General features: G+C 40.6%; 1 protein-coding gene across 25 annotated transcripts in view; it reads left to right on the forward strand.

Moving 5' to 3' along the window:
* LTBP1 (latent transforming growth factor beta binding protein 1) overlaps positions 1-25,246 on the forward strand; it is a gene marked incomplete at both ends in the record, with an annotated part of 334,198 nt that overhangs the window by 269,826 nt on the left and 39,126 nt on the right. For 12 of the 25 annotated variants that reach the window (XM_084234386.1, XM_084234397.1, XM_084234406.1 and 9 more), the window contains 3 exons: positions 1,650-1,775; positions 21,222-21,347; positions 24,712-24,855. In XM_084234386.1, coding sequence (XP_084090512.1) covers positions 1,650-1,775; positions 21,222-21,347; positions 24,712-24,855 — 396 coding nt within the window. The remainder of the gene's footprint in view (positions 1-1,649; positions 1,776-21,221; positions 21,348-24,711; positions 24,856-25,246) is intronic. The other 13 variants (XM_084234407.1, XM_084234392.1, XM_084234409.1 and 10 more) reach the window with 3 other exon arrangements.

A 25,246-nucleotide genomic window follows, 5' to 3' on the forward strand; every position in this document is an offset into this window, starting at 1 on the left:
TCTAGTTCCAGATATGCATGTTGTTCTTTCTTAGTAGTTTCCTGGAAAAGAGTCTGGGAATTTGTTTTCTGTTCCTGTCATCAAACTTTTTAGATAATTATTTGTTAATCAATTACTTCTGACATTTATGCACATTATTCTCTGTGTGAAGTTGCCAAGCAGGCAGCTTTTAAAGCGCCACATTGAGGCATAGGGCGAAGCACAGAACAGATCCCAGATAACGTTTAGGGCTCAGCAAGATGGATGTGGGTCTTGGACATGATCCCCTGGCTGGTGGAACTTTGTAGCATCCTGTTGCCCAGAGAGAGGTAATTTTAGAAAGCAGGTTGGAAAGAAAAAATGGAACTAAAAGGTATGAGGTTAGAGTTCAAAAAAGTTTATCCATATAAGGAATTACCAGTAAGTAGAGAGCAAATATAGAATACAATCAGATTTTATAAGAGAGGTCAAGAATTGAAAGCAGAGTGAAACCATACTGAGAAATAAGCAGCTAGAAAATGAGTCATTCCTCTTCCTTGAAATATTTTAACGTTAGTGACAATTACAAAACTGGGAGGATTAAGAAAATATGAATGATTTCTGCTTGGTTTCTTCCTTTGATTCAGCAATGAATAAGCCAACTATCCTCAATTCTATGGCAGATGGAAGGGTAAAGGGTTCAGGATTATTATGAAAAGGTGGACAAATCAATGATATTATCAGAATTTCTGTTGCACAATGAAATCAGCAGGGCAAAAAGTGGAACCAAATGAAATCTGGATACAGGGAAAGGGTGATTTTACTGAGGAAGACTCCGGGGTTGGTGGCTAAGCAATTCCAGAGGACACTAGGTGGGTTGGGGGGGCTCATAATCTGTACCTTTTTGTGTTCCTATTAAGCTTTGCAAAATTCATGTTGGTTCTTGTCTCTCCTGTTTTATTTTTTTTTTAATAGAGGCATGTTTTATTTATTTGTTTGTTTTTGTTTTATACATGCACTGGGTACAGTCAGAAGCGTGGGAGGGTGAGAGAATTCGCCAGAGCCAGAGCGGGGAGCAGAGCAGGCAGAACGACCGAAGTACACTGCTGAGGGGAGCAGCGGGTGGCAGGAGAGGTTTGCGCGCCATGCGGGACCCTCCTCCGGTGGCTGGGGAGCAGCCAGGGATAGAACCGGTGCCGCAGAGGCCGCGGGCAGCTTCGCAACCCAGCGCTCAACCGCTGCACCACCGGGGAGGCCCTTGTCTCTCCTGTTTTATTAATACAACTTTGTCAGGGCATGGACCCCATCCCATACAACTGGCATGTAGGTAGCTTTCAGTAAGTGTTTAGTTGAATTAAAGATGAACTTCTTAAAGGATGTATTGAGAAAGCTATTTAGTGAGAGATGAAGGAGCCATGAGGAGGTTTCTGGAAAATGGAAAAATGACTTGTGAGGCCACTGCCTGGATGAGACTGAGGACCTGTGATAGTTATGACTGCAGTTAACTAGGAGAAACTTAAACCAATCACTCTATAACTAGTAGAGATTGAATGTAACTGAGGAATGCTGTGGTGGACATGCATAGCACACTATTAATATGTCGCACTTGGAGTCAGTTGCTTACTGTATGTCTAGTGTCATATGAAGACAAAACAGATTTTTTTCAAACATTTGGAACTCTTTCATTCCAGATGTTAATGAATGTGAACGGACTGGACTCTGTGGGCCTCATGGGGAGTGTCTGAACACAGAAGGTTCTTTCCACTGTATCTGTGAACAGGGTTTCTCCATCTCTGCAGATGGCCGAACGTGTGAAGGTAAGATAACCCACAAAAGATCAGATAGTGGTTGTGCAATAAAGCAGAGAAGAGATGACTTTCTACTAAAAGACTCTAAGGCACTAAGAGATACTTGTAATTTAAGACCTCAAAGCTTGTATTCATGAAAATGACTCCTACCTGAAATCATAGCTCAGGGGTTTCTGGGATTTACAAATATGATAACCAAGTTTATGATGGTGAAAATACAGAGCTTCCACTATTGGTACTGAACTAACCAAGAGGTATGGGAGGTGGTGATTTTGGTTACAAGTGGGAGACCAAAAGGAAAACTGTGACAATAGTTGTAATTGTGCTTTGTATAGATTTTCTAGATCATTTTTTGTAAAAGTTATGTTTTGGTTGGTTTCTTTGCACCATTGTCAGCAGAAATTTTACAGTTATACCTCTAATATGCCAACCTCTCAGCAGTTTGCTTTCTTACCTATCGTATTTATTATCCCCTCAAGCAGACTGAATTGTAAATTGTTGAGATAACACTCTTTGTTTGCCATTTGCAATCTGTGTTTTTGTAGTGATGCAGCACTGGTTATGTTCATAAGATTTATGTTCTTAATGATTTATTATAGTTTGATAAATGGAGGAATAATTCATCTGAATCCTTTTAAAAGTAAACTGAGGATAGTCCCATAATCATCATTTCAATCCTTGTGAATGAGAATGTAGGTTATCAAAACCTAACTGTATTTTGAAGAAGTACATTGCAAAGGCTCTGCCTGGGTCTATTATTATACCCAAATAATTTGCTCTGAAAAATAGTACAACAGGAAGTGCCTGCTCTCTTGCTCATACTACCATGGAACCCTGCTGAGGAACAGTACCAGGTTCATCTGAAATGAATTACTATACTGGGACAAATAACTGATCTTATAAAATGCAGTAGTTGTTGCCACTGCTCTCCTCTGAGCAGACAAAGCCTTGATGCCAGATTTGGCTTCTACTGAAAGAGAGAGAGAGTGCAAAGGGGGGCTGGAACAGCAGATTAAGGAGTTTGGAGATCATCAAAAGTTGGGAATTGGAGGGGAAAAACCTCATAAAAAATGGCCAGGAGAGACTTACAAAGACTCCATGTTTTAGTGGTTCAAGTTTTACGCCAGGACAAGACAGCACCTGAACGTGTGTCCTCTTCAGGAGAGGGCATCCCGCTCCAGGGAGGGCTGGGCACAGCCACTCTGAATGGTTTATGGAACAGTTTCCCAGCATGCAGACTTCCTTGCATTCTGGGTGCAGCTTGCTTCTCCAGCTGGCTCTAAATCATGGGTGATCGAGGTTTCCTTCACTGAAGAGTGATTTAGGTTCTGATTTTTTTGAACTGGGTTCAAAAAAAAAATAAAAGCCCAAGTCACCTCAACTGCTCACTCATATACCTTGTGTTCCACAAGAATAAGCCAACATAAAGATGGTCACATCGATCATTTCTTTTGTACTTAGTTAACTTTTTAAATTTGATACCATTTTAATCAATTTCTGCTATTTGATTGTTACTATTAATTTAGCTGCAATTCTGATTTTGTTTGTAATTCACTTAGTAAAGATTTGAATTTTAAAATGTGTTTATCTACTGCTTTATAAACTACTGCACTTAGTTAACTGTCTTTGAAACTTGGTATGGACTAAGTGTTTTGTTTTGTTTTTTCCTGACACTGGATAATTCTGCAAGTAATAAAATGGGTAATTTAGATTATTGTGCTCATATATGGTATTATAACTAGAAATCTCCCCGATTATTAGGTATGCTGATATCTTTCTAGAATAAACTCTCCAAGGCTTTCATTTTTTAATGGGATTAACCCATTTATTGAACCAGTCCAATGTACCTGTTGTTGGACTTGGTTTGAAGTGTGTAGCAGTAGCTCTATGTCCTGATTCTACCCCTGACTGTAGTGTAGGATGAAGCCAGCTCATGTGATCAGGGTTTAGCTATAGGGCTGATGTGCCCGGCACTTGAATCACCATGGACTAGTGGCTGGCTCTCCTACTTCATGCCCATCTACCCACTTCTTTAAAGCAGCTGAAGCCATGTTGACGCTAGGCTGGCAGACCCTCCTCTAAGCAGGGCTAAGTGACTCCTGTCTGGTCAAGGGAGGGATGATCCTTCCCTGATTTCCATGGCTTAGAAAGCTGTCAGCATCTGGTCCCAGTTACTGATCCACAAAGAAGGGTATATATAGAAATATATACTCACCCTCCTACCACCTCCCCCCTCCCCAGCAGCTCCTTCCTTTCCCTTCTGTATGTGATGCTCTGAGAACACATACCTGGGAGAGGAAGGAGGAAAACCTTGTTTCTCCCCCATGAGATGAAGAACAGCAGTGTTATTTGAAGAGCAGTTGCAACGGAGCAGCAAGTAAGTGGTGCGTGAACATTTCATTTGTTCTTTCCTCAGCAAGTGCCACCTCGTGGGTGCCTGTGCTGCACCAGACGCTGATTCTGTGCTAAGGGCAAACACAATTTTTGTCCACTGGGGGCTACATTTCAGGAGGGGAATCCTGTATAAGGCAGTGCAGAATGCAGGTGGAAAGATACACATGCATACTTGAAGAATACAGTTACAGGTCACAGATGTAAAGAAGCCTGGAGGGCCTCACTGGTGGCACAAGGGGTTAAGCACTGCACTATGAAGCAATCCACAGCCTCTGCAGCACAAGTTCGATCCCCGGCCAGCCAGGGAACAACCCACATGGCGAGGCAGACCTCTCCTGTCATGCCCGCTGCTCCCCTCAGCAGTGTATTTCATTCAGTCTACCTGTTCTGTTCCCCACTCTGTCTCTGGTGAATCCTCTTACCCCCTGCATCTCTGGCCTGTGCCCCAGCTCTTGTATGCATAAATAAATAAATCTTTTTTAAAAAAGAAGAAGCCCGGAGCTGCATGCTGTGTATAATGCAGGGAATCCCTTCCTCAGGTCCCCGTGTGGAGGGCAGAAAAGTGCAGGGGAGCAGGGTCTTCTGTTGCCCTACCTGCTCTGTGCGTTTCTTTCTTCTCATCTCCTATTTTTTCATTCTCTAGTTAGAGCTCCCATCCTGTATGGAAAAGGATATGAAATCCTTTTACTTCTTTCATTCAGCTTACTGTCTTATATTCCAATTTATTCATTCATTTAGAAAAATGAAAATTCTTTTGCTCTGTCTCTTTTCTTCATTGTGAAATTTTAATTCATCTGAAAAATAATGTTTGCATTTGTAAGTTGACTCAAGATTTGGTTTCTTCATCCTCAGCAGGAAGATTGTGCGGGGGAGGAGAGTAGGGACACGAGTCACAGTCGAATTTCTGTGTGTTACGCCTCGTTCTTGACCCTGGCGAGAAGTGCCTCTGGGTCCTGGCCTCGCAGCTGGGCGTCCAGCTAAGTGACTACTTGCCAGGTGCAGCTGGGACATGACACATGACCAGGCCTTCATGTGCTATCCAGCTTGTACACATAGAGGGGTAATCCCAGGGGCATGGACCCTGAGAGAACCTGACAACAGACAACAGCAGGGTAGTTGTGCTAGTTAGCCCTCCAAACTGTGACTACAGCCACCCCCTAAAGTACTGTATTTTCAAAAGCATCTTCATTCATTCATCCATCTGACAAATATTTAAGTGTATCCCATATGCCAGCCTCTGTTCCAGGTACTGGAGCAATGTCAGTGAACAAAATAAGATCCTTCCTTTCTTGGCTGAGATAACAACTGTAGAATGTGTTAGAAAGTGACATAACCCTATTGAAAAAAGAAAAAGCGCAGATTAAAAAGGATTTGGATTGGTGGTGGGGCGGGGGGGTCGCTCCCTGGTGGCGTGGGGTTTAAATCTCAGCACTAACACCACTTTGGTTGTGGTCTGAGTTCAACCCCTGGCCATGGAGCTAACCCACAGGATGCAGCAGACCTCTTCTGTCTTGCCCACTGCTCCCCTCAATGTGTTTCAGTAGATCCACTTGTTCTGCTCCCCAGTCTGTCTGGTGAATCCTCTCGCCCACTGCACCTCTGTCCTATACCCCAGTTCCTCTATGCCAAAAAAGAAACACCAAAAAAAAAAAAATCTGAGGGCTGCAGCAAAGAATTAGGAGATTACGATGGTCACAACTGGCCATTCTGCCTCTAGAGTATGAAAAAAGTAGACAGTTCGTTTCTGAGTATATGTCTCTCTTTTTCAAACTGATCATCCACCAGTGATAAATGTCTTTGAAAACTTGTTCAGTAAATGGACAAGGGGCATGAGGTGGCCTGCTGAGAGACCACTTCCTGTTTCCAGCATGAATTCTCTTGTGCAGACAAGGGGGTGATAAGGTGATAAATCAGGCAGTATTCCACCAAGAGCAAACCTGAAAGTAAATGGTACTTGACTTGGTAACGTGTGTGTGTGTGTGTGTGTGTGTGTGTGTGTGTGTGTGTGTAGGTTCCTGCGTGGAAAGGAGGTGCCCCTCTGGTGCCAGGCATTCTGATGATGGGGAGTAATTTTACTGGGAACCTAAAACTGCTCTGAGAAATAGTCTATTTTTTAAAATCAGGTAGATCTATTTTTGGCATTACCCATTTTTCACCATAAAAGAAAAAACCAAAACCTTTTCACTTTAATTTATATATTCCACTCCTATATCTTCTTCCCCTGAATGTTCTATTTGCTTTTCACATTTCAAAACAATTCCAAGATTGGCAAAAATTAAGAACTACAGTGTTGGAAGGAGACTTCTTACAACATCTAGTAACTCTGAATCCTACAGGTTTATAGTCAAACTATTCAAAGCAGCAAGTCCTGCTGTTAAACAGTGATGGAGCCTCCAATCCCATAACCTTTCCAGACACCTACTATAAACCATTTCTTTGTAACTTATTTGAAAGGGGAACCATAACAAATGCAAGTGGTAGGGCTGGGTAGATTGTTGATGTTTACTGAGAACAGTGATAGCAGAAAGAATGAAAAGTTGGGTTCAAATTCTTAGGCCAACTTTGTGTTCATTGGGAGCCAGAAAATACAGTAAAGGCAACTTTTGCCAAATCAAAGAGCTAACAATGAATTGGAAATAGGGTGGTTTTGTTTTCAGGCATTTAGGTACATTTTCTATGCACAGTATGGAAGGAAAGTATAAGCCCATTGTTGACAATACTCCCAGGCAATTGGTGGTTTTGTGGCATGGAGATAGGACTGTGTATCTCTCCCCAAAGAGAAAATATTTTTGAAAGTGATTTAGCCAAGTAGAACACCGAGGCACCCTCACACAATAATATGTTGCATCTGGCCGCTTGGCCCAAAGAATTTTGTGTTTTTTAGTGGCCTTAGGGTCTGAAACTGAAAAATTTAGTAAGAGAATACGAGTGTTTACTTTTCTAAAGGGAGAATTTAGGTTAGCAATTGGATCCTTTTTCTCCCAGGTGTAAAGAGAAAATAGATCATATCACATTCCAGGTAAGGAAGTGGCTTCCCACTCTGAAGGCTACTGTTCTTCACACTCTTTCCTCCTGCAAATGTACTTCTGCAGAAGTGAGTGAAAATGGATGTTTAAATCATTAGGGAGAAAACTGAGGAAAATTGCTGGACTAAGCTGCTTTTGGACCTGAATACAGATTTTCCATGCATTGCTTTTGATTATCTTCTGTATCTCAACATTTTTTATAAAGAAATTCATAATAATGGCAAAAAAATATTGAAGAGCTTTTCCTAAGTCTTTTATTATTGCTGACCTTTAAAAACCCCAGAGCTATGGAAAATCATCCATTCATAGAAGGAAAAGTAAACACTTTACTTGCAGCCAAAAAGTAGACATGAAAACAGCTAGAGAGTGAAGTCTCTGAATGGGCAAGCTGCCCTTCCACTCACCACCTGGGCACCAGGCACCCTGCCTCTGTGAGTCCTCTCATGTCAGTGACCCATGCTCTTGATTGACCTTAGAGGCTGTTGCTCTATTGATTCTAGAATCAGTCACTTGTTATGCATCTGACTAATAGAATATTAGGTGCTTTTCTTGGACTCCCAGGGTGAGCAGACTGGGGGGACCTTATATCTGATTTGTGACTTTATTAAGATAGTAGCAGTAATAATAGCAGTCATTGTGTGCCAGGCACTGAGCTAAGTGTACTGTCCCTACTTTTCCCATTTAATCTTCACAACAAACATATAGATGGGTTAAGTATTAATTGGTATGATTTTGGATGCAATAAACAGCTTTCCAATAAGGAATTCATTATACTAAGAAGTACAGAGATTGTCTCTTCTCACTCACTATAGGTCTTCATTCAAATGTCTTGTTCTCTGTGGATCCCTTCTCTGAAAATCCTTTCTCACTTTCACTTACCCATCAGCACTTCTTGTTCTCCTTTCTCTGCCTTTTTATTTTTTTTTTTTTACCACCGTGCTCTACTTTGTCTTGTTTAGATAAGATCCCATGTCTAGACTCTAAGGTGAATTAGACTGAGATCTCTGTTTTGTTCATAGCCTTATGCCCTTGAGCATAAGTAGTTAGAGCACAGTTGATGCCTGTGTGATAAATGAAGGGGATGAGGAGATGGGTCTGTAACTCACCCTGGTCAACTAGGTAATAAGCATACTCTGAACTAGGGGTGTTGTGCTCTTCTGTAAAGCCTTTCCTGTTTGTTGAAGATTGGCTTCTCTGAGGTGCACCCTCATGATTAGTGGGTGCAGGAGTGGTTAGGCAGTTTGGCTGTTGAGTGTGGTACATGGACTTGACCTCTTGCTTCTGCACCATTAAAGCCCATGTGCCTCAGGTCTCCCCATGGGCAAAACGAGGGTGATAATAGCACCTACGTGGGGTTGTAAGAGTTGAGTCAGCTGGTGTATTGGGAAGATCAACTTAGAATGGAGCTTGGCCCTTAGAACATGAATTATTAGTATTTTGACACTTCTTAGGCTGTTACCCTTTTTATTGTCATTTGTTTCCTTAACTTGTAGGCAGGTAAAAGGGAGCATTTCACATCTTTGCTTTTATATGATCATTGCTTGCAAAATACATCACATAGAGGCAGATTACCTAAGTATTGCTGAATTGAATTATCTGGTAATTCACAGTTCAGGTATAAATATAAGTGAATTACTATATTCCATTGTTAAACCTAAAAATTATATAGTATACTACCTCATTTTATATAATTTGCTTTAATTCCTCATCCTTTATTTTCTGCAGAGTTCCATATGGCTCTTTCCCCCACTCACCCTGAAAGTGCTTTGAGTTTTAAATTGTTCCAAATATCAGTTGCCAATAAACTGATGGCTGACACTGATGTGTGTTTGCATTTGAGCCCTGGAGTTTTTATTTCTAGAGGTACACTGTTTTCTGTGGTTTCATAACTGATCTTTCTTGGCCTTCTATTTGAATATAGAAAGAGAAAAATTAGAATAGTGAAAAAAAAAGGGAATTTTTTGGCTGACGTTGTTTTGCCTCTGGGGCCTAAGTGTCAAAAAGATGGATCTGGGGTTTGATATGTTTGGCGTGTGCTTGGGGCTTCCTCCCCAGTCCTCACTGGCAACACCTCTAAGAGTCAGAATAGTAAGAGAAAATGCACAGTTAGATTCTAAAGTTAGAATAAGATGGTGATTTTTAGGGGAAAATCAGGTGTAAAAATATAAAACTTCATTTAAAGATAAACCCAATGGTTATAATTTTATTAAGGCAAAATAGTAGTACATTAAAAAATAACTCATACAGTATAAAAACAAATGTCTATTTCACACACATTCTTTCTGAGTAATTGTAATAGGAGAAATATGCAATCGGAGCTCAGGATATTTTCTGTAAGTATCCAAAGAACTTTTTCTGAGTAGCATGGCATTTATTCATAATAAGGATTTATTCAAATACTCCACTTTTTATGATAGTCCATTATAAAATACTCAATTAGAATGACTATCTTTCATAGTAAAAAGTTTTTAAAGCTTTCTTCTCATTTCTTTGCTTTAAATATTTAGAAATGTTTCTTTTGTCATTCATCTTTCTAGTTTTTATATAATATTCTGTCAGTTCATAGTGAGAAGAAATAGGTAGAAGATGGCTTTATTGAAAAAATGCACTCTTTCTCAGAAGCATAGATGACTTACTGGGCTTCTGTGAAAAAGAAAAATGTTTTGTGTCTCAATAAAAATATACTGCTTTTCTATCTAACTCGGATTTTTTCCTTTAAATGTCACAGATACTCATTTGGGGATTTTACCCTATCATATTGAGGTTTTATTGTAATTGACCAAACAGCTGGCAGATGCAGCAGCTTCCCCAGGCAGTGCCCTCAATTCTGCCAGGTCCCTGTTCTCTGAGTGGAAGGTATGTGCGGACTGCAGGCTTTCCAAGCTGTTCCTCGGCACGGACACCCTTTCCAGCTACAGACCCTGTGCTTCGTGAACTCCCTCCATGGGTAAAACAGAGACAAAACACATGCCCCATCTTCTTGTTCATTCACTGAATGCATTTGTTAGTATAGTTTGAAGTGTATAAGCCAAAATAACTCTTCCTGGACTGTTCTTTTGGTCAGCAATGAATCTCAAATGATTTCACTGAGGACGGTCACTGTGACCGTGTTTTGGATGACGCAGAGAGAATCTTCCTCTGTGTATGTTTCCCCACTTTCTTGTTTGCAAAAACCTAATGGAAATGAGAACTGGGACATAATTTAAATATTTAAAAAACTCTCTGGACTCTTCAAGTGTTCAAAACAAAAACTGCCGATTTGAAAACAGTTTACCCTTGTGTAAAAGAACGTTTACTGTTTATCTATAAACTTATGAAAGGGCATGTAGAATGGAGAAAGAGTCCTAGGCAGGGTCCGCTCAGCCTGCTCTGGAGGGTGGCAGAGCCAGAGCGCACCTGGGGAGCTAGACTGGGCAGATCCAGTGTCTCAGGAATGCTTAGCAGTCAAATCTGATCTCCTTTCAACTGAGGTCTTACTTCCATTTTCAAACGTCTAACTTTCCATTATCTGTTTAAATATTCATATTTACTGAACCCTATGTCCTAGAATATCAGGTTTCTAGACTGCTCTGAAAACATAGTGCTGCTACAATTCTAAGCAAATGATCATAAAATTTATACCATGATATTTCTTCATTTCTTCATAACAATTAAAAAAAGATACCATCGTTAGGACAGAGTTTTAAAGAATTCCCTTTTCTTGCAGAGGGTCATAAAACATGTGGTTAAAATCCTAAGGAAAGACATTACGTATATTCTACAGATTGATTTTGTGTTTTGACTTTAGCTCCCTTAGGTTGGGCTTTTGGAGATAATTCTGTTGCCTACAAATAACGCAATGCTTTATTATTTCATTCTAGTCATACTTTTTATTACCATATTGCCCACCACCTCTGTTGCAATGTTTACTAGAAGCAGTGCTGCCTAATTCCTTGTTGTCTTCCCCATTTCATCAGGAAGCACTTAATATTCTTTGTTATATGTGATGTTTGCTGCAGGTGTTTTGAAATAGGTACTCCATATCAAATAAGGAAATTCCCTTCTATTTCTGGTTTACCTAAATAGTTTGAAATTTCAGCAGATGCCTTTCTGCATCTATTGAAATATTTTATTTAGGTGATTACATGGAGCAACCCAAGCATAATATAGATCTGTACTGGAACCCACATAAGATCTATCTTCTGCAGCTGTCCTTGATATGTGGTTTCTGTATTATAATCCATTTCTAGTGCCCACTATCGCATACACATTTCCGCCATATTTTTTGAGGGGTGGGGTGAAAATACCCTTGCTTTCTTAAAATGAACTGTCATGATGTAATTTCCTTATATATCCCTGGAGTCAATTTGCTAACATTTTGTTTAGAATATGTGCTTCCATGTTTGAGGGACTAGCCTTAGTTCTTCCTTTTAATAAGTGTTGATGAGATTGTGAATTCAAGGTTGTTCTGGCTTCATAAACTGAGTTGAAGAGTGTTTGGTTTTCTGGAGATGTGTGTGTGTGCAAAATTATTAGTTCTTCATTAGATTCCTTGAAGCAGTCACCAGTCAAGTCATTTGGCCTAGTTCTGGGCTAGGTTTTGTTATATGAGTTATAAAGTTTTTTATATTCCTGTTAAGATTTATTTAAAAGATTCTGGTTTTTTAGTGTTTGTGACAGTTTTAATAAGTGTTGTTTTTCAAGGAATTTACCCATTTTAGGTAAAATTTCAAATTCTTTGGCACAAAGTTATTCATAATACCCTCGCATTATTTCCCAAATACCTGTAGAATGTGTAATGAGGCCTTTTCATTTTCATTTTGTAATTCGTGTTTTCTGTTTTGTTCTTAATGTTCTTGGGTTATTAATTTTTGCAGAGAAGCAACTTTTGCTGATTTTTCTCATTTCTATTATGTTAATTTCTAAATGTTTTCCTTAATATTCAGACATTCTCTTGTTACCTTTTTGTTATAAATTTTTAGCTCAGTGGCACTCTGACTAGAGTACATTCAGTGACTTCAATCCTTGGAACTCAAGATATCAGTTTGCAACTCCAAATATCAGTTTCAGTGATATTTTCATTTACTTGAAAACGAGGTGTATTCTGCAGTTAGATCTATATAGGTTAGTAGGGACCAGTTTGTAATTATTCAAATTACTTCTATCCCTTCTGGGTTTTCCTGTATATAACTTGCTAAAGAGGGTATTTTATAATCTCCCCCTATTGTAATGGAAGTTTATTTTTAATTTTAGTTTGCTGAGTTGTACTTCATTTTTCTGACAGTTGAATTAAGTAGAGAATTTCTGTATTTTCCTATCAGATTGACCTTTTGGTTCCTTTGAAATGTCACTACTGCCTCATCCAATACAGCTTGCTTTAAATCTGTTTTGTCTTTAAATTTACATGGCTGGGCCTTTTCCATCTTTCCATATTCTTATACTAAAAGGTCCTTCTTTTATAAGCAGTTTATAGATAATATTTTCTAATCTAAAATGATGATCTTTATCTTTTTATCAGTGCATTTAATTCATAGACAGCTACTGTAACTGCCTAGTATTCAGGAGATTCAGATCTGTACATTACTCTATACTTTCCATTTGCTGTTTGTTTCTTTTTTCTTTTTCCTTCTGTTGGATTATATATATCCTCACTACCATCCTGCATATATATTGTGTGTCTTGGGGTGAGGGGTTGTATTTAATTCAGTAATGTAATTTGTACTTTTAAAGTGTGTATTCCCTAGAATGCTATTTGGAAATTGGATTAAAGAGACAGAAAACTTCAAGGCATCTTCTAGGATGTTCAGGCTGGACATATTGGTAGCTCTGGTTAGAGTTGTGGCAGGGTCAGAGAGAGAAATGAAGTGAAAGGATGACGAAATATTTCAGATATTGAACCTCATTTAGAACATAGTGTCGGATTGGCAAGAGGGCATACAGAAGGAATATTAAGAATAACTTTCTGCTTCTAGATTTCAGCAAGTAGGTGTTAGCTGACATGGTGAAAATGATACAAAAAAAAAAAAACAACAAAAAACAAATGATGAGTTTGATTTGGGTGTATTAAACTAGATTTGCCAGTGAACTAACTATCCATGTGGGTTGGCAGGTAGGCAAGTGGATCAAGTTGAATCTTGTACTTGGAAGAAAAGTCTAGATTGGAAATACAAATTGGGTGTAATCGTCTATAGAAGTTACTTGAAGCTATTAGAAAGATGAACTGGATGAAATCATCAAGACAGATCATGGAAGGAGAAGGGAAGGTCTAGGAGTAGATCCTGAGAAACATCAACATTAGGACTAAAGTAAAAGAAATTGTATGGGAGTGGCCAAAGGATTAACAAAAACTGGGAGCATCTAGCTCCCTGGAATCCAACGGATGAGGTTGTGTTAAGAAAAATAGAGAGGTCAACAGGACTAAGTAATAAACTGAGAACCTGTTAAGGTGGATTTGGGTTTTACAAACTGGTGACTTATCAAGAGCCATTTCAGGGCCTCCCCTGGTGGTCCAGGTGGTTGAGCACCACGCTGTGAAGCTGTCTGCAGTCTCTGCAGTGCCAGTTCGATCTCGGCGGCATGCCAGGGTCCCATATGGCGTGGCAGACCTCTCCTGTCTCGCCCGTTGCTCCCCTCAGCAGTTTATTTCGGTCAGTCTGCCTGTTCTGTTCCCCGCTCTGTCTCTGGTGAATCCTCTCATCCTCCCGCGCATCTGTCCTGTACCCCGGTTCTTGTATAAATGAATAAATAAATCTTAAAAGAAAAAAGAGCCATTTCAGTGGAATCCAGTATATTAAAGTCACATGTGATCACATGAGAACTAATAGAGTGAATGACAGCTTGTGTTTGAGAACCTCAAACATTTGAAGCGGGAATGCAAAATATGGTTCTTGCTGAAGGCATTATGTGCAAGGAGGCTCTTTGTTATTTTTAAGGTGATAGCAGGTAATGTGTGATCCTGATGACATGTCCAGTCAGGAGGAAAAGGAGAATGGAACAGAAGATGGGGGCAGAGAAGACAGCTAGAAAAAGCAACTTAAGAGTCTAGAAGTAGATGAGCTCAGGAGGGCATGTGACACGGCCCTTTACACTAGTATCCACAGGAAACACTGAAGAGGGTTAAGCAGAGAATTATTTGGTTGAACTATTTCAATAGATAAATGATACTCTCACTTTGGAGGGTGGATTCAGAGTAGCAGTGAGTGGCTGGAATGAGAAAAAGCAATCAGAAATTCACGGCATGAATTCGGGTGAAAGATGTTGAGGTCCTAAATAAGATTGGAGTGGTGGGGAGAGATTGGAGCTGGAGAGAAGTGTGATGACTGGATATGGGGGCATCATCAAGAATGAGTCCCCCATTTGGGGTTATGATGGTGATTTCTAAGATGGTTTTCAGTGGGATATCTGTCACTGTGAAGCACTGTCCACATATTGATTGATTAAAATCAGAGCAATGGGTGGATTTCATTTCTCTGGAACTTCCGTTTACGGGCATCAAGTGGAAGACTGCTCTGGATAAGCTTTAAAGAATTAGTTAAATAAATCTCTTTTAAAATAGTGAGTCTCAAATCTGGAAAAGTCATCTCTCATTGGCCAGCCTTGTTTTCCGGAATTCTTGTGCTGGAAAGTTGAGTTGGAAATAATTTGCTACCTTGGCTATTTCTTGTTGCTTATCTTAGGCTGTTAGCTGCTTTCAAAACAGACTTATGGCCATCTGAGTTTACAGGTCCCCTCCTTTCTCTGTCAGGCAATACATGTCAGTCAAACTCTGCACAAGGACACCTCTTTTGCTGGTTTTTGGCTCATCCCCACTTCCCAGAACAAGGTGATTTTTCATAACACATTAGGCTGATACTACCCAGCCTCGACAGTGTTGCCAGACCCTAGTGCACATATTTTAAAAGTCTCTTTCCATATCCTAAATTGTCTGGACCATCTCCAAATCAAGTTTTTAATTTCCTATTGGCTAAATTTAATTTTTTTTCTTTTTTAGGTCTTGTGTTCATCTTCCATTTTTAATACTGGCTTTCCTCCTGTGCTGCGAAAGAAACCTTAATCTCTTTTGGGCTGGCAGCCATGCCATTTTAAAATTCCTTTGGGCAATTCAGTTGGTCCAACATTGTTCAGTCCCACTTCTTGGCTGGGATTTGCTGTCTCCTGGTTGGCTTCTGTTTCTTTCAATAAGGAGTTCCTCTCAAGTAGGAAACCTACATCCCTTTTCTTTCACCCAATTTTTTTTAAGGTTCTGGCACCAAATTTTTAACCAGTTGCCGTTGGTCAGGAGTGCCCAGACTGAAGTAGTAGACCATTTCCTTTTTACAAGGATCTACAGAGAGAACCAGTCTGAGAGAGTCCTGGGGTCTTCTTGACTTGCACACCCATGTGCTAGGCAGGACTTTCTTCCAAGAATGTCCTGGATGGAAACATAATTTGGGGGACCAGCGGCAGCTTGGATATTGAAATTCCAAGTCTGATGACACTGAGTAGGACGGCCTTGGATAAACGACTAGAGGGGAGGCTGCTCCTTTAAACTGTAAGTCAGGGAGTGCCGAGTCAGAGTGTGTGTTCTGACCTCCCTTTGCAGTAAACAACTCTCACGTGCTTATTTGGCTCACAATTTTTTTTTAGTGTTTTCTTTCTTTACTGTGCTAACCTTTAATGACCACCCCTGTGGTTGGGAGGCAAGAGGACATGATGGGTAGGGCCACAAAGTCAGATTCAGAAAATTGTTCCTTCATTAGGCACTTTTCCCTCACCAGCTCTACTGCCAGCAGATAGGGTAACCTCGAGGCAAGTTACCTTCCTCTCAGTTTTCTGGTTCTTCAAATGAAGGAGTTGACCTGGATAACCCTCTCAGTCCCTTCAAGCTGAGATGAACCATGTCATCTGAAAATATTTTGTTGACACAAGGATGTCTTCCTCCCAGCCTTGCAGAAACTGTGGAGATTTTGCTGGTGAAATGACATTTCCTGTCGTCACTTATCATGAGCTCCTTCCTTCAACAGTTTGCTCAGCATAAGGAAGAAGAAAATCAACAAGACAAAGATAGGAGGTGTTAAGAAAACAAGAAAAAAGAGCCCTTTTTTCTTAATTCAAAACGAAACAAAACAGAAGAGTGTATCTAAAAAAAAAAAGTCATTTGATTCAAGAGTATACACCAAGACCCCACCCTTCCCCTCCACATAGACTTTTCTATATATAACACAGAACATTTAGTGGACTCATTGAAATGTTACGAGTTTCATGTTGAGGTCTTTGAACATAGTTGTGATTTTTTTTTTTGGTGTATAAATAAGTTTTCCCTTATTTTTGGTGAGTAAATAAGGTTAGCACAGTAAAAAAAGAAAACACAATAAGCACGTGGGAGTTTATCCTCACCCTAAAATGTCACACCTCTTTTCCATACTTTAACTTTACTTCATAGTTGACTTTACCTAAGGGAGAGGGTGACTCCTTTATTTGAGAATTCCAGGCACATGGTTGGAATGCTATCCTCCTATGTAGTAACCCCATAACCATCAGTAGCTGTTGAAAGACCTTTGAGCCATTGAGAAAATGTGCAAAGGAGAAAGAATATGAACAAAGGATAATGGAACTGTCAAATAGGCAATGGTTAAGGTCCTCAAGCGTGGGGCTGCCAGGCATTGACATGTTCCTCACTACCTTAACACCGAGTCCAGGCAGCTCCAGGTGCCCACATTGTGCTCTTTTTGTCTTTCTGGTATTTAGGAAATCTTGTCATTGGAATGTTCACATTCATGACCCGCTGTTCTTGGTCTTGTGTTCATTTCCAATGAAGCAATAATATTTATATCTACCTTGTTTAGTAAAATAGAAATAGCCAACACTGGCATGAGAAATCAGTGGCTCTTATAGCAGCATGCCGGACTCCTCTGGGTTGCCAAATAAGAGCTATTTGGACTTTCATTCCTACATCCCTCATCTGTGGGACTGTGAGTACTGGTAATATCATGTAGGGTTCTTCTAGACACTCAGCAAAATTGTCTTAGTGATTTTGTAGATGTAGCTTTCATTAAGGGAAAAGAAAACTTGTGAAAGTTCCATCATTCAAAGTTTAGTGTCATATTCCACATTCAACTTCAGCAAAAACAGTGTGACTTTCACTCACTTGATGTAGTTTGGTGGGGCTTTTCTTGCATAACAATACATTTTCTTAACATGTACCTATATTTTTATACTTAATTGTAACAGTTCTTGTAATTATTTTTATGGACTAGACTCACAATGGAAAACAGTTCACATCATCACAGAGCATTCGAATGAAATAATGTTTTTTATACAGGTCATTAGTCAGAAGTGAAATAAATGTTGTCCTTTTATTAAGCTATTACCTCACCTCATTGTTGAAAACCTAGAACTGCCGAGAGTTACATTATATCACTTTCATAAAACATTAGTTGTCAAGGAGTTAGTCTCCAGCAGGCATACCATGGGATTTTTTCCCCTATTCATTCAAATCCAAGATATTGCTCATCCAAACTTTCTCTGTTAATCACTGTTACAGTAAGTCTGACACAGTGAGCCGCCCAGGAATCCATAACCGCTCCAGGACCTGTTCACCTTTGGGTCAGTGACTCAGTTCCTGAGCTGGTGATCATGAGGCATCATCCTGTGCAGTAACTTCACAGCATGAATAACGAAGGAAAGCAAGAGATTTTTCTTCAAGAATCTGGACTGAGCAGCCACCAGATTTCTGGCTGCTGTTATTCTGTCCTCTCTGTTTGTTACCCACTGTTTCATGTTAGCAGAGAATAAGTTATTGGTGAGGTTCAGTTGAAGATACCCCACGCTAAAAGCAGCCCCAGTAAGCACAGTGTTGGCACAAGGGGCTTCAGAGCAGCCCTGGAATCTCATCTCTGGAAGTGACTATGGAAGATGCCACACAGGAGCTGTTCCCTGGACTGACTCCTGAGGTGCCAGGAGCACAGAAGGGGCTGGTGGCATTTCTAGTGGAAGAAGAGGTGGTGCACCAAGTCAGTGGGAAATTCAAGTCCAGAGAGCTTTCGATACCGTTAAGTCTGCACTACACATTGGAAGGTCAACTAAGAGCTGTGAGCAGACATGGAGCCAGGAGTCAGATGATGAGGATGCTTTCTGTTCTGGTATCCTCTAGCCAAGAAGAAATGTTGAACATTCTGAGCAAGGGAGTGCTGCTGACAGGTTTTCTTGTTGGGTGGTGAATAGATTAGGAGGAGGGAGGCAAGACGGAGATAAGGAAACCAATTAGGAATATGAAGAGTACCAGGAAAGACAGATATGAGGGCTCAGGGGAGGAACTGGAGTCTGAGGATGGGAAGGAAGACACTGATTTCTGGCGTGGGTGACTGATTAGATTCTCTGATGAAGGGAATATAGGAGAAATGAGGTGAGGAGGCCGTGATAGTTCATTTATGATAAACACGTCCATAGGTAAATGGTTCTAAAGGACGGAGTCCAACCCTTGAGAGAGACTAGAAATCATTAGTATATAAGTGGCAATTGAAGGATGTCTCTGTTTCTTTCCACCCTTAAATCCTGTGGATTAATGAATAAAATAATCTCTGACAAATGCCCATTTTAGGAAGTTAGCAGTTGCCTGCACGAAGTGAATCGATGGCAAGGTGCGTTAACCCCTTTTATGGTTGTGATCAGTAAATAAATTGTAATCCCAGTCTTAGGCTGATGTTAAAAATCCATAAGAACAGATTGATTGAGTGCCATCTTTGTGTTAGATGCTGCAAGGGAGATGCTTTTTTTTTTTCCCCTAGATATGAAATAATGTTGAATCTTGAATTCAAGCTGGGAAGGGGAGATGTAGGAAGGAAGCAGAGAGGTGAGAGCGATTTCTCACTAAGGTCAGGGAATGCAGTGTATTAGGAAGACAGAGAATTTAGTTTTAGGTTTGATAAATTTGAGATGATTAAATGGAAATGATTTAGAGTAAGGATTCTGGCTAGAGAGGAAGACTTGGGATTCATTCTGAGCGCTGTGGTAATTGAAGCTAGGAGAGTCTGGAGAGGGGAGTGTGAGGATGAAGCAGATCCCGGGATGGATGGGCAGGCAGGGTGGTTAGTTCTGAGCTCTGGCAAATGTCCACCTTCAGGCTGTGAAAGGGTGAGGGCCAGCCAAAGTGGTCAAAGGCAGACCAAGAATAATAATCTCTCATGGGTCATGAAGAAACAGAGTTCAAGGGTGATGGTGACTGATTGGATAATGATCATAGATTTAATAATGGGTCTGTCATTGGTGACTTTTCTCAGAGGAGGGCTGTAGGATGATTTGGGATGTCAGTTTTAAGTCATTGAGGAGAGTGGTAATTGCAGTAGTTGTCCTTGGTGGGGTTGTCGGGATAGCAGCCGAACTCATAACTGTAGCGCCATCTATTGGTTGTTGCTGATGTTACGTGCCAGGCAGCGTTCCAGGCACACTGGACCCATCTTATTTAATCACTGCGGTGATTCTAGGAACACAGTGATGATGTACTCAGTGTTAGTGGTGTTTTAACTATTCATTCCTTTTTACTACTGAGATATATTAAGAAAGAAAGGCAATGAGTGTAAATCTTTTGAGACATTTTGCGACGGTAGAAGGAATGGAAAGGCACAGTAGGTGACATCATGGTCAATGAAAGTTTTTCCAAAAGAATTTAATATTTTGGACGGCAGTGATGGAGGAAGTGAGGAGGAATAGTTGAAGATGCTGGAGAAGGATGAAAAGGTTGGCCTAGAGGGAGAAGAGACTGGTAGGGGTCAGAGCAAGGGCCAGCCTTGGAATAAGAGGGGACCCACACTTTTGCCTGGCCAAAAGATTTGAGAGAACTTATATAGTCGCTCATGTTTTGCAGTTCAAAAGTGAGACATTCTCTGAATTTAATCTTAATAGATTGATTAGTCTTGATTAGGAAGGAGAATCAGACAACTGCTGAAAATTCTTGCATGTATCTTTTTTTTCCTCTAGAAAATATCTTGGCCTTGACTTTGAAAAATTTATAAGAGAATAACTCCATTTTATTAACTTCCCCAAACTGAATTCTGTCTCTATCATTTGTTATCTTGTTTCATCATTTGAATAAAAAAGTAAATTCTTCACAGGCATTTGGAGGTAGTGATTGCATTTTCTTAATTGTCTCTCCAAAAACTTATATTTGGGGATGGTGAATTCCAGAGGCAGAGTGGCCAGAGAGCCAGGTAAATGGAAATGTGTGGCGTGGCAGTGAACTAGGAGAAGGACATGAAAGACTGGAGAGTAAAGTTAGGAACTGGAAGGATAAAGAAGAATTGAATCTGAAAGTCTACTGGTAACTTTGCAATTGAGACATCACTTTTTAAAGAACATTTTTATTAATGGGGGAAAAGGCAGAAGGCCATTATCAGGTTTGTAGAGAACAAAATGTATATACAGATTCACCACTGGTTGATCATGAGGCAACACTGACATCGAGAACCTTGAATGGCTTTAACTGGGTGACAGGAAATCTTTTCCCATGAATAACTGGGACTGTCTGGCCTTGCTGTTGAATTCATCAGTATCCATCTCTCTCCTGTTCCTTCTCTCTCTCTCCCTCCTGTTTTCTCTCTTTTCCCTTCCCCCCTTCATGGGACTGCTGTTTAGATTGATCAAGATTATCTGTAGAGTTGAGCGAACCATTACCCAGACAGGCCAGTCTCCTTTCATCCCTCAACTCTGCAGATGGAACAGTTACCACTGACCGCCTTTGGAAAAAGTGACGATACTTCCACACATTTACCCTGTAGGGATATATTCTCCTTGGAAATAAAGAATTGAAAACTTGTAGAAAAAAACTGACCATGCCAATTGCAGCTGTCATTTCAGTTGAAAGCAATCCTAAGGAAAACTGTTTTCTAGAACCCAATAATTTGTGGATTAAGATACATTCAGCAAAACATTTTATTTATATGTTAAATGTTTTTGAAGTTCACTTCTGTGTAAACATGATCATCTCATACTCATCGGGGTGTGTTGGGCGTCTCTGCCAATCCATTACTATCTGGTGTTTGTCAGTCTGTTTTGTGTCTGATGTTAAATGTCTTTTTTGCAGATATTGATGAATGTGTAAACAACACTATTTGTGACACTCACGGGTTTTGTGATAATACGGCTGGCTCCTTCCGCTGCCTCTGTTATCAGGGCTTTCAAGCCCCACAGGATGGGCAAGGGTGTGTGGGTGAGTTTTTAGACTTTTTCCCCTCTACCTGTCTCACATCTGTTGAAAAGAAATCAAAGTTGTCGGTAACAAGAGAGATTGGAAGTGAGGTACTTCGGGCAGGGTTTCAACCTGATTTGATTTTGTCATACAACTTGGGGATAGCCGGAAACAGCCTACACTTCTGAAATGATTAGGAACATTAAGAAATATAGAAGTCTAACTTTGAATTTAAATGTATATTAAAAAGAACATCTGTTTAAACTCTTAGCCGAGTATGCAGAACGCTTGAGTCCCTCCCGCACAGGAAATAGAGTCTGGTGTGTGGTATAGCTAGTCTGTCTTCAGAATGCACCTCCTCGGGCAGTGCATTTAAGGAAAAGCGCTGGCAAGAGTTTTAGTTTCCAGGAATGACACCCGTAAAATGATGCTTTGGATTGCGCAACTCTGTTTCTTCAGTCTGTTCCAAGATTGACGGAGCTGGAAGGGCTCTTGACTATCATCAGATGTCTTAGAATATGGTCCAACACAGGCTCACATAGCAGATATTTTATATTTCATTTTCTGGTCGACCGTGATTTCTTTAAGTCAAATTCGTTGTATCAAGCATGTTTGCAATTAGTGCAATTCAATGGGAAAGAGAAGAAAGGCTATTAAGTCAAAAACTTCACCGATAACCAGGCCTTTATTTCTCTTCATGAAAAAAAAAAAAAAAGCTTCTTTAGGACAGAGCAGATGGTACCCTGAGGAGGGCTCAGTAACTTTTTAGCTTGGAAATTTGCATTGGAGGCATTCATTCATTTCCCATTCAGATTAAACTGGGGAAATGAAAATCTGTCTGGGATAGTAAGGATAAAAATCACCTGAATAGTAATCAATGTTAAGCTAAGGCTATGCTAGTTGCTCATTCCAACTCCTGCTTTAATCTCTTTCACACCAGAATACAAGTGATAAAAATCTCCTGCCATTCACTTAGTACTTTGATTAACTAGGTCGCGTGTTATGGTGCCTACTTTCCTTCTCAGCCTCATCACTTCCTGCCTCACCTTTTATGTTGGTGCAATAGGAAGCTGCTTGTGGCTGCTCACGAAACTATGCGATTATTTGCCTGTTGTTTGCACCTTCTGCTGGGCATCTCCTCTCCCCCTTCCCGTCTCTGAGTCTGGATTTATCTCCCTTATTCCTAAAGATGGAGGTTAGCTGGCATCTCTTCCAGGTATCATCCCAGCTCCATGTTTCTCTCTCAAACTGAGCTGTGACCCGTCCTTCTGCGCCCCAGATACCTTCAGCAGATTCTGTGATGTGTTCACGACCTCTTTTCTGAAATCATTTAATCTCGTGTGCGCCACCTGCAGCGCCTTCTCCAAGGCAAGAACTCCATGTGATTGAGAAGTTTGTCTCTCCCTCCTGCTCAGGCTGATGTTGGGGGGGTTGTCGGTGCTCAGTGCATTTGGTTGACGAGCTAATTCTTGAGCTGCCAGGTGTTGAACCATTGACTCCACAAGGCCCTGCGGCCCCCTGGTTAACCTCCATCTCTATCAGCCAGATGAATACATGGAGCCCATGGGAAGATTCATCTTGGCACACAAGCCTCCCCTCTACCTTAGAGAGGGGGGGTTGGTTATCATTTCAGTGACTGCAACAGGTATTTATTCACTTTTTCAAAACTCTTAACTGAGCCTCTGTTATATGCAATTCACCACATTGAGTGTTCTATAGAGTCTAAGAAATGAATCAGCTGAGACCACCTGATTTTTCTGCTCTGGCTGTCCCTAACCCCACTCCACCCCATTCCACTTCTATTCCTTCTTCTTATCACTCACTCGTCCTTATCACCTACTCCTATGGGCGCTTGGCTCCCACGGCATCTCCCTAATCCACCCCTGCACTTACGTTCCACTGTTCCCAGCTTTGGGCATAGTGCTCTGTGCTACTCACTGCTAGCCTTGGGATCACCTCATTAATTCCCTAACTGGACTCCGAGCTCCATGAAGGTAAGAGTTGGGCTGCCTGACTCCTTATTCTTTCCCTAGTGCCTGGCCCATAGAAGTAAATGAAAAAATATTTTTTGTTGAATGAATGTGGTCTGGTGGGAGAGATTTCAATAGCCATGTAAATAATGCAAGTTAAGAAAGTAGAAAGTTCCATTTGACAGTTTCCTAAAACTGATAAATGTGAACTGGCAAATTTCTAAAGTCAATTTTTCTGGTCTAAATTATGACTGTCTAGGTTGATTAAATATACCAACTCTGTGCTTAACTTCAGGTTACAGTATCTTTTCATAAATGAAACCAGCTCATTGGGTTTATATCTGTTTATATACAGAGTGAAATGGAAAACTGAGGTAATTATCCAAATAAGTCAAAATACATAAACGTTTTGTCCAATTAACTGGGGATAGCAGGTGAAAATAGGGGTTTTTTTTTTTTCCTTGAGTGATTTGGGTAATTGCTCAAATTTTTAACTTTCTATAAACCATCTCCAAGTGTGCTCAAGAACACTGATGTTTGTACATGTTTAATTCATAAAATGCATGAGCATTTCAGATGTGGAGTCAGGTACTTTGCTGAACTGGGCAGTCATTCATAAAACCTTTTCAGAGGAAACAAGGTAAAAGGTTGTATGGACAAGGTCAAACATGAAATTAACCTTTCTTTAGGGCTATGTATTTGCATAACGTGGAATAAAATTTACTCCTCAATTACTTAACTGTGTTTCAATTAAGTATATTTAAGAAGATAAATATTAGAAAAATAGAAATTACACTTTGGAACACCAATAGGATTTTGAAGATGTAGTGAAATCAGAAGTTACTGGTTTCATGTGAATGACCAATGTAGCCTAGTGAATAGTTGCAGGGGGTCTTTCCTTTATTTCTCAACAGGATACACAATCTGAGCTTGATTTGTTAAGTTAAGGGCACTTGGACTGCCAGAGAACAATATTTTAGGACTTTGAGGAGATGTAAAAGTAATTTTTAAAAATAAGTTTGAAGAACGCTATGGTTTCTAAAGTGCCAGTGGCTGCTCATTTTCCTTGAATGAAGAACTGAAAGGAAAGTGTTGTTATTTAAGCTTCATTATGTCAAAAAGCCAAGGAAGACACATGGTCGTAGAGTAGATAGGATGCTGGCAGTATCGTTCTGGGCTGTCCCTTAAAGCCAAAATTGTAATCTATAACTTTGCATTTTCATAGCCCTTTCACACAAACCCATCCTACCCGCCCACGTTAGCAACCCCTTCCCTAAAATAGCAGAAGGCGCTTGATGGCTCAGTGGGGAGCCCCTTGTTTCCAACAGACACTACTAGCCTTGGCACAGCTGGTGAAATAAAGAGCTGTCGGGAACGAGGCACATGTCTGACTTGATCTGTGTTCCCTTTTCCAGATGTGAATGAATGTGAGCTGCTGAGTGGCGTATGTGGTGAAGCCTTCTGTGAAAATGTCGAGGGGTCCTTCCTGTGTGTGTGCGCTGATGAGAACCAGGAGTACAGCCCCATGACTGGGCAGTGCCGCTCTCGGACCTCCACAGGTAAGTCTCAGGCCCTCTCAGGGACCCGAACCACCACAGATGTGGGCTGAACACTCTGGGAGTGAGGAAAGAAATAACCAAATATTCTGGCACAACGGTGTCTCTGGAAGCTTCCTTGCTGTTTCTGAGCCTGCCCTATCAATGGAGTTAGGATGTGGGGGGTGATTACTTGAGCTAGATGGCCTCCACCCCAGAGATGCCGCAAGTGTAGGACAAAGAATCCAAAATGATGAGAACACTTGCTGGGAACTACACACAACACAGCTGTCTCCTTGGGGTTCACTATGGCGTCATCTCGGTGTTCGGTTACCTCATCCTTCTTTCTTGGCCCTTGGAGAAAGGTATCTTGACACCTCTCTAAATTAGAAGTAACATACAGGCCTCTCAGGAT

The sequence above is a fragment of the Talpa europaea genome (genome assembly GCF_964194135.1).
Source record: "Talpa europaea genome assembly, chromosome: 6".
NCBI classification, from domain to species: domain Eukaryota; kingdom Metazoa; phylum Chordata; class Mammalia; order Eulipotyphla; family Talpidae; genus Talpa; species Talpa europaea.